Source organism: Aspergillus ruber (genome assembly GCF_000600275.1).
Source record: "Aspergillus ruber CBS 135680 unplaced genomic scaffold scaffold00038, whole genome shotgun sequence".
NCBI classification, from domain to species: Eukaryota; Fungi; Ascomycota; class Eurotiomycetes; order Eurotiales; family Aspergillaceae; genus Aspergillus; species Aspergillus ruber.
The window spans coordinates 1-9668 of NW_024467334.1; the positions used below are offsets into that span (position 1 = coordinate 1).

The following is a 9668-nucleotide window of genomic DNA, read 5'->3' on the forward strand; positions in this document are numbered from 1 at the left end:
AGACCTAATGCTTTTTATGTGTACATCCCGGTTTGATCTCAAGGAAGAACAGAGGGCAATGATCAATGAGTATCTCTCCTATGAAGAGGTACAGGCGGACAGAGAGGAAAAAGACACCAAAGCAAGTGAATTTGATCCAATTAGTGATAATGAGGAAGATGATGAGGGGGATTTGATCCAGATACAGCAAATTAGCCAAGTTCCAGGTGGAAAGAGCCAGGGGAAGCAGCAAAGGAGTATTGCATCTATGCCAGAGGGAGGCTGTGAAAATGAGGATGATGAGCCTACTCTTCCACTCCCACAACAGCGCATGTCAGGGAGAGTTCGGAAACACCCGAGACTTCTTGAGGGGTATGAGGTTCAATAAGAAATTAAGAATAGTACTGTAGCTAGCCTTAGTCTAAAAGAATGAAGTCTTGTCACCTGATCAATATCAATCACAGAAATCTTCTTTCTACTGTCAATATGTGATGATGTAACTGTAAATGAGATACACATAATTACAGCCAAGGCCTGCATAAATTATGCAGGACATGAGTCTCCACTGTTTGTCTTGTTTGATGACCCGCGGGTAACCCGCGGGTCACCCTCGGAGGGTCAAGACCTGACCTGGACCCTCACTGCGGGTAAGAGAGCCAGACCCTCAACCCTCAAAATGAGGGTATTAGGGTGACCCTCCGAGGGTTACCCGCGGGTGAGGGCGAGGTCTAGAGATAGTAGACCAAAGAGTACTTTTTGCTCAGCTGGAGAAGGTCTTGTTCCAGTGGATTGGCCTTCGCTTCTCGCCACCCCCTTTACTTTTCCAATTTTCAATGAGGGGAAGGTACTTGAATTCTTGTTATCAAGGACAGCAAAGTCTCAAAAAGCTGATAACAACACTCTCAGGTTTTCATTTTATAAACCTTTCTCACACATGGATATTTTTAAAGCGAAAGCAACCATTTTAAAAGCTTATCTGCCTAACATGCTAAATTTGCTGGCCAATCTTTCTCTGAGCATACCGCTGTCCTTTGTGGTTTGCTTCTTTATGTGCAAGCTTCTCTTCCTCAAGAACCGCCAGTCACTCCCGCCAGGCCCTATGCCCATGCCAATAATAGGAAATATCTATGAAATACTCAAGAAATCACCTATGGAATGCTTCCAAAACTGGCACAATGAATACGGCCCAATCATTACTCTCCGCTATGCTCAGCGTCTGGTTATCAGCATCGGATCTTACGAAATTGCTCGCGACTTATTGGACAAGCGAGGTGCCATCTACAGCTCAAGACCTCGACTTATCATGGCATCAGAGCGTATGACGAATGGAATGAATCTAGCCATCATTCCTTACAACAAAAGATGGCGGATTCATAATCGAATAACCACATCGCTGCTAGACATGGGCGCTATCAAACGATACAGGCCTTTAGAGGATCGTGAAAGCAAACAAGTTCTTTTTGAACTCTTATCATCTGATGACTTCTCTAAAAGCTTGGCTCGGTTTTCGGCCAGCTTGGTTCTTACACTGGGCTATGGAATGCATCTAGAGCGAAAAGACTGCGACGAGCCAAGAGAGCTGGAAAGAATTGATGCGCGTCCCTTTGAGGCTTTGGGCAGCATGTACTGCCTGCTAGTTGAACTGTTTCCTGTGCTCGATCATACCCCAAGATTCATGGCTCCATGGAAGTGGCTTGCAGCTGATGTAGAGCGTCAAACAACTGCATTGCACATGAAACACTTACAAACCGCCAAATCAACCTTGAAATGGAATTGGGTCCTTGAAGCCATGGGATCAGATTCCGGAAAGCAGCTGCCTGACAAAGAACTCGCTTATATGATTGGAACGCTTGAGCAGGCCGGATTTGAAGCAATCCTCACTGTTACACGCTTACTCATCAAGGCAATTGTTTTACATCCTAAATGTATGGAATCAGCTCAGAACGAACTTGACCGAGTTGTTGGTTCTGATCGACTCCCCTCTGCTGAAGACCGACCCCGTTTGCCTTATGTCAATGCCATGATTGAGGAAGCAATGAGATGGCAACCTCCCGCACCCTTCGCCTTACCGCATGCCAACACGGAGGATGATGAATACATGGGATACCACATCCCAAAAGGCACTATGATAATTCCAAATATATGGGTTATGGCGTTCAACCCCCAGGAATTTCCCAATCCGTATCAATACAAACCTGAACGATGGCTGGAGGGTCCCAGTGTGCAGCACAATTCCTTCGGGTTTGGCCGAAGGCTCTGCCCTGGGAGACATTTGGGATACAGTAGTGTTTTCCTTGTGGTTTCTCGACTTCTTTGGGCATACAATATTTCTCATGCGTACAGGGATGGAAAAAAGATTGAGGTCGACCCGTGGGACCTAAAATTCACGTTTGCAGCAGTCTCTGGACCGTTTGAAGCCTCTTTTCAGGTGAGAAGCCCAAAACACCAGGAAATTATTGAGAAGGAGTGGGCGGCGGCGAAAGATATTGATAGTATCCTGGATGAAATAAAACCCGAAACATGTACTTAGAGTTTCACACGGGGCGGGGTGGGTTGTGGCAGGCAATGCTCCGCCCCAAAACCCGAGACTCTCCGCGTTATACCATGCCTTCCCGTAAGGCCTTGTAAACGGGGTGGGGTGGGGCTTTGGGACAGGGTGCCCCAAACCAGCTCGCCCCAACGGGGCCTCGAAAATCAGCAGGGCGGGTTCGGGGCGGGGTCACGGGGGTGCCAGTGGCACTCTACTGCATGGTGGTTCAGAGGGTGGATCCAGATTCGACAGGCTAGACATGGCAGGCCCGGCCCGCGGCCCGTACTGGGACCCACCCAACCCTGCCCAATGGCAAAAATCAACCCCTCCTGAAGGATAACCGGATATGGCCGTGCGCGCCCTTCTGAATACAGAGTATGTGTGGCTACACAGATTTCCCCCCCCAATTCAGAGTTTCAGCATGCATGACGTGATTCAAATGCATTAGTAGCAATGATGGGGAATGTGAACTTGCGCGTTTCTTGCTCAAGGTAGTACAACCCGTTTATAAGCGATACCTCGATATTAGCAATACCTCAATATTGTAACAGCTCAGCCCAGCGCCTTCATCAGCAAACATCATCAACACGGCAAAAAATGCCACGGAAGCAACCAAGGCAAACAAGCTGCTTAGCGAGACCACACACAACCATATAGGACTTCTTCATATAAATAGATTTGTCTCTTCTCTTTTCTTCTCCAGATTCGATATTCTAGTCGAAGGTAGGCCTGGACATTGTCCTTGGGTAGACATTGACATGCCCATGGGCATGACCATATGGGCATGCCCGGGCCCGCCCATGGTCGGGCCTTGGGCCTAAGCTTAGGGCCCATGGGCGGTCAGAGTAGGCCGGCCCGCCCACGGGTCATGCCCATGGGCTCGCCAAGATGCCCAAATACGAAGACCCACTGGAGAGGCATAATCAATGCGATTTATGCAGTATCTTTAGTATTATAGTCGTAAAACTTACAGACGAAAAGAAGCTATTGATTCTGACAAAAAGATGAAATTTCCATTATTCTACTCTATTCTAACCAACCTCATATCCCTCAAGTACTCTAGGGCGCTTTTTCACTCTACCAGAGGCACGTATTTGGCTTCCTGTCATTGTAGGTAATGGAATTAAAACATCATCATTCTGATCAGAATGATTAGACAAAAGGCTCATTCGTCTCTTCCCACCCCTAATTGATCTCAATACCTCCTCACCTTCCTCAGTATCACTGATTGGTTCAATATCTTCTGTCTCAGTAAAAAGACCATCTGTCTCACCTTCCTCATGAATAGACAGAGATTGGATGAAAGCAATCTGTTCTTCTTCCATCTCAAATCTAGTTGCACAAGTAAACATCATTAGGTCTTGAATGGTATTGGCATTTAGACGACCTCTTCGATAATGACAGATATCACGAGCTGAATTAAATAACCTCTCTACACCAGCACCAGTAGCAGGGATAGAGAAGATATCCCGAGCTATACGTGCAAGTGTAGGAAATTCATGCTCATGATCTTTCCAGAACTGTCAAGGGCTAATTGAGACCAAACCTAAGATAAAAGCCATTAGATGAAAGGAGGTCAGACTAAAGGAGATGAGACTAAAAGCTTACCTCCTTGTAGATATCTTGTTAATTCATCTTGGTCCTGGGTGGACTCAGTCTCAAATGCGAGCATTTTATCCAGCTCAGATGCTTGGACAGAAGCCTGAGGCCTTGAGGTCAAAAGGCTATCAGTCTGATATACTTTCATCCAATCTTGAAGACTTTCATGATATATTGTTGCATATTCTTCAGACCAATCCTTGGTACGAAAGAACTGCAATTTATGCTGGGGTGCTAGAATAGTGCCATGCGCATAGATATCATGAAGATCTTTGTCATCTGTTCTCCTATAATACTCTCGAAGCTTGACTTCAGCTGATTCAAGAGCTTCTAGCATCTGTTGCTTCCATCCAACCTAAAATAAGAGGTAAGTAAGAAAAGGTAGATATAAATCAGATGGTGATAGTTGATACTGACCTTCTTCCGTCTTAACTGTCGGATTGAGACTTCAAGATGGTCAAATAGCATATTATAGATACTAAAGACACTATGGATAGTGATATCTTTTGTCTTAGAAAGCGCTGTTGTAAATCAGAAGAAAGGCTTTGTAAGATAAAGAAGGTAATCAATCTGTCGCCATTCATCTGAATTGATCATTAAATGATTAACGCGATATGCCAAACAATATTGATCTAGATCAGACTGAAGCCGTTTAGCCCGTTGAAGCATTAAAAAGGTTGAATTCCAGCGCGTACGAACGTCCTGGATTGGGACTAATGTAGGCTGCTTAGTCTGAAGTTTTAGAAAGGCATCCCGCCGCTGTGGGCTTGCATTAATATAAATAGCAAGATTGCGGGCCTTGCAGAGGGTATTTGCAATATCTTGCTTCTTTGCTCTCTGACAGGCGGCCTGGTTAAGCTCTTCAGACCAAACCATCTCTGCAGTGTCATTCTGAGGATTTGCTTTCATCTGACCAAGCAGCTGCTTTAGGCTTAACTGCATAACATGTGCCATACAAGGAATCCGGATGATTGTTATGCTAGGATTGGTTTCCTGTAGGGTTGCAATCATTGTCTGATTGTTTGATGCGTTGTCTGTTGTAATGGCCATAATTTGGTCTGGTATTTGATGCGTCCGAAGGGTCTCAGATAGAACTGAACCAAGATTTATCCCAGTATGCGGGCCTTCTAGGGGTTCAAACCCTAGTAACACCTCTCGATAGTTCCATTCCTGGTCAAGGAAATAGCCAGTGATAGCCATAAAGGCCTGCTGAAAGGGTGATGTCCAGCAGTCTAGTCCAATTGAGAGCTTACTGTATGGTGGAAGCATCCGAAGAAGGTCTTTTTGCTGATCTTGGACAATATTCTGTAGGCGACGTTGCATTGTTCGACCAGTATGAAAAGTCGGGACTGAAGGAGCTGATTGGGCCAAGCATAGAAATTTCTGGAAGTGTTCATTTTCAATGATCTGGAAGGGTAGGCGGAGGCTTGTGATAGTAGTGAGCAGCTGCTGCTGCCAAAGGTCTTCAGAGAAAAGTGGGGGTGAATGGGATGAATTAACAGCCTAGGTGTGGAAGGAATATATAGCAGAAGCAGTAATGGAAAGAGGAAGGAAAATGGAAAAATGGAAGACACCAAGACCAGGCAAGGATAGAGAAGAGAAGAGAAGAGATGGAGATTGACAGTAATGATGCAGAAGAATTGGAGGTGATGAGTAAGATGCAGAGAAGAGGTGAGAAGGGAAGGGCAGTGCAGGCAAATAATAGAAGAGCAATGGAGGGAGAGATGATAGTATCAAGGAAGCCAGATGGATAACATGGAGCATTGAGAGTGAATGATGAGAGGAGATGGAGTGTGGATTGAGTTAGTATTGATAGTATTAGTGTCAGTCGGAGTCCGGATTAGTAATGGTATTAGTCGGAGTCCGGATTAGTAATGGTATTAGTCGGAGTCAGGATTAGTAATAGTATCAGGGATCGTATCAGGGTTCGTGTCAGTCAGGATTGTGGTTGCAGATGATGAGGTCTCGTTTTTTGGGTCGCGTGTCACATTCCTGCTGATTAATGGCCTTGGCAGTCATGTGACTAAAATACAGATGGAAACAGCCTGTGTAAAGTTTCAATCCATGTCACTAATTTCAACTGCCTTACATGACTTCCCTATCCATCGAAACGTCTATGGATTTAATAAAAACCAATGTACATGCGATTGGAATATAGATTCTAATCAATTGATTCAGAGGTGCTATATTTGGTACCTGTATGAGACGGCCAATAGCTACCTGAAGTTGTTTGCCAGCAAAAATATATATATTTGTTGCGGAATAAATTAGGGTCACAAATCTCACATATAGATTGTTCTTCAGCACTTGCTGGCTACTGATAAAAAGATGTAATGGAAAAATAAAAGGCAGTGAGATGATGAAGGCTCAACATTACTATATAAACAGTTTCTGAATGCTTGTTGAGTACTTGCTAATCAGTTTGCTGCTGCTCCTGAATTTGAATCTGCTGCCTCATAAGTTCCAGCTCTAATTGCTCATTTTGAAGCTGTTTCAAGCGAACCTCTTCTTCTTTCCTTTTGACTTCTGCCTCCAGGTCTCGTAATTCTAATTCTTGACGGCGTTGTTCAATTGTCAGTATGTTTGTTGAAGCCACTCGGCGAAGATTCCGTGATGAGGTTGTAGATCTAAGTAGTTATCAACTAGTCAGTAACTGCTCAAGAAGCACTTGACATGAAAGTATACTTACTCATTATCAGCAACCTGAGAAGAGGAACTTCTTGAATTTTCATGTGAGATTTCAAAATTTTGACTGCTTGCTTGACTCTCTGATTCAGCTGTTGAAGATAATCGCTGACGTTTACAGCCTCTTCCTATATTAAATTAAGTACTTGTCAATTACTTAAGAAGTACTTATGTAACTTACTTTCCCAACTCATGTGCCGCAGATAGTTTGCCTCCATTGTAGAAGCTCGATATGAATGATGAATATTGAACTGCTGAAAATTATGATATTGAAGAATATCATCTTTGTCAAGTTTTGCAGAACTAAGATAGTTAGTGTTGTATCAAGCAGTTGATGAGTAGTTGGTAAGTACTTCCGAGCTGCTTCAGCCAAAGTCAAATATTTCCCTGAAGCATATGACTTTTGGTGTGATTGCTCAACAGCATTTGTATGGTTTCGTAAAAGATTAAAATAATGTGGCTGAATTTTTGAGCATGATTCATTTAGACCTGCCTTAATAACTGCACTCTTTTTTTGTATGGCCCAGGTCTGGACTGCTGGTGATTCATATTCTATTCAATAGTTAGTAAGTACTTATTGAGTGATTTATTACCACTTCAATACTAACGTATCAGTAGTTTAATCAACTCATCATACTCAGCCTCTGACTGGCAATCTAGGAGACTCATCATGCGACTCCAAAGGCCTGATCCTTTATTTTTAGTCCCAATTGCCTTTAAAATTGAGCGTTGAAAATGAACACGACAGAATATGATAATATGCTGTAACTGCCATGTAGGATCTTGGTATTGAGGATCAATTTCAGAAAGATATTGCCCAAGCCCTGATTACTTAGTAACTGCATTATAAGTACTTCAGGAGTGCTTACCTGTGTACTGTTTTGTGTCCATATCAACAATAATACCATGAATCCCAGATCCATGAATTGGATCAAATAGAACTGGTCGTCCAGAAACCTTCTCAATAAGATGGAATGCTCGCTTGAAAAGTAAATAGTAACCTTCAGTAGAATCCTCACTGGTAAAGACTCGAAGTAAAGTTATGACTAGTTGCCAAGTGGTTAGCAAGTAGCTCTCAAGCAGTTATGCAGATACTAACTTTTGCATTGATCTGGCATGAATGTTGCAAAAAGAACCTCATTCATCTCTTTGGATCGAATTCGCTTGAAAGACATATCAATTTCAAATGAAGATAAAGTTGATAATAAGTCAATCTGATCCTTGAAGGCACAAAATACCATTGTACCTTGAGAATCATGATATTTCTCTTGAATGTATTCCTAGGCACTTTATTAGCATTCTAATAGCCATTCAATGAGGCAATGGATGATTAGAACCACTTACATTGATTAGCGAATCCCGGTTCTGTAGGAATAGCAACCCATTAATATCCTGTCCATTAGGGTAGGAAAGAAGTCGTTGTTTCTGAATAATTGTTGCAATTCGGTCTTTATTACAGAAGCTAGAGTGGATCTCTGCTAATGTAGAAGCACCATACTGCTGACAAAATGCCTCTAGTTGTGGACTTCGAAGAAATTGTGCTAACACTACTTAGTATGTACTGTTCAATCACTTGAGAACCAACCACTTACCTGTGGTCAAACTCAGGTCTTGTATTTGTTGGATAATCCTTTTCACTCCTTGTAAAATTCGTTCTGGTGCCTTGCTTGGTGGTGGAGGTGGATGCTGGTGAACTCCATGGGATGTAAAGAGGATATATGGACATTCATTGATATCAACTGGCACTAAAGCAGTAAAAATAACACCACAGGAAGTATGCTGTAGTCTGCCTGGCCCCTGGAGGTGATCTCGATCTTTAACCAGTTAATAGGTGATTGACAACCACTTAAAAAGCACTTACCGCAATACTTTTGTTGGGATGCTAATGATTCAAAAACACCACATTCTTCAGTTGGTGGCATAATATCATGATTAAAAAGGTCCTCAAGAAACTGTAGATCAATTGATGTATGGCCTTGAATAGATCCTCGATGATGTTTCGTTAAAAACTCATTGGATCCATTACTACAGCCAATATATGGTGGAAATTCACCATGGACATTCTATGACTAGTTAGAAATCACCTGGAGCATTGTAAAAAGATTTAACCAACCATTTGGGTATGCCGCTTAAAAACTGGCTTGCAAGTTGGAAGCTGGTCAATGCATGCATAACCCTTATTGAAAAATTCATTTTTTGACCGATAATAGCTAGAAGTACTTAGTAATTGCTTCAAAGCTGTTTAGGAGATGTTTAAATACCTGTATGCATTTCATTTTCCAATATTTGCCTCCAGGATTTGGATATTCCTCTGAGTATTTCGAATCACATCCCAACAATCCTCATCAACAAATGTATGATGATAGGATTGAAGAAATGGATTCAAAAATTCACATGCGTAGATACCAGAGCATTTCCAAGTCCATCTTTTAACTAAACAGTTGAAAAATGGGCATTTGACTGGTCTCCTTGGTCCATGTTGTTGACGCCGTGAGTATTGAATCTGTAACTGATTAGCAAGCACTTTAAAAGCAGTTAGAAAGTACTTAACAGTACCTCATGAACAAGCTGCTCCATTTCATTCTGTGATCGCCCTCTAGATGCAACAACATATGAATATCCATGAATATGACTTGTCGGATACTCTGGTAAGTCATCAATATATTCAATTTTTGATGTCTGGAGAGAATGGCTTTTTGAATTTGTGAGTTGTACAGGAATGCCCTATTTCCGCATTGAGCCGTTAGCAATCAGTTAACAAATACTCTATCAAAATAAATACCTCAACATTGGGATCAGTCTCTGGACTTGATGAAGTAAAATCTTCTAAATTGAAGATTTCAGGTTGAGGATCCATAGTAATGAGAAGATCAAC

At 42.5% G+C, this 9668-nt stretch overlaps 3 protein-coding genes across 3 annotated transcripts; 2 read left to right on the top strand and 1 right to left on the bottom strand.

Moving 5' to 3' along the window:
* Positions 1-4: 4 nt before the first annotated feature.
* EURHEDRAFT_416708 (uncharacterized protein) lies at positions 5-712 on the top strand (the record flags this gene model as incomplete). Its single annotated transcript, XM_040783030.1, has 1 exon — positions 5-712. The coding sequence occupies one exon, from the start codon at positions 8-10 to the stop codon at positions 365-367; it is 360 nt and encodes a 119-aa protein (XP_040634785.1). The 3' UTR covers positions 368-712.
* A 315-nt stretch (positions 713-1027) lies between these two features.
* EURHEDRAFT_518602 (cytochrome P450) lies at positions 1028-2509 on the top strand (the record flags this gene model as incomplete). The annotated part of the gene is made up of 1 exon (XM_040786696.1): positions 1028-2509. One exon carries the CDS (start codon positions 1028-1030, stop codon positions 2507-2509), a length of 1482 nt encoding a protein of 493 aa, XP_040634786.1.
* Positions 2510-6456: 3947 nt separating this feature from the next.
* On the bottom strand, positions 6457-8334 carry EURHEDRAFT_416710 (uncharacterized protein; the record flags this gene model as incomplete). Its single annotated transcript, XM_040783031.1, has 8 exons — positions 8138-8334; positions 7893-8073; positions 7663-7839; positions 7402-7617; positions 7147-7345; positions 6975-7096; positions 6798-6921; positions 6457-6735 (listed from the first exon to the last, which is right to left on the bottom strand). Coding segments are annotated over exons 2-8 (1190 nt in total), but the record flags the coding sequence as incomplete, so codon positions are not given.
* Between the last annotated feature and the right edge of the window lie 1334 nt (positions 8335-9668).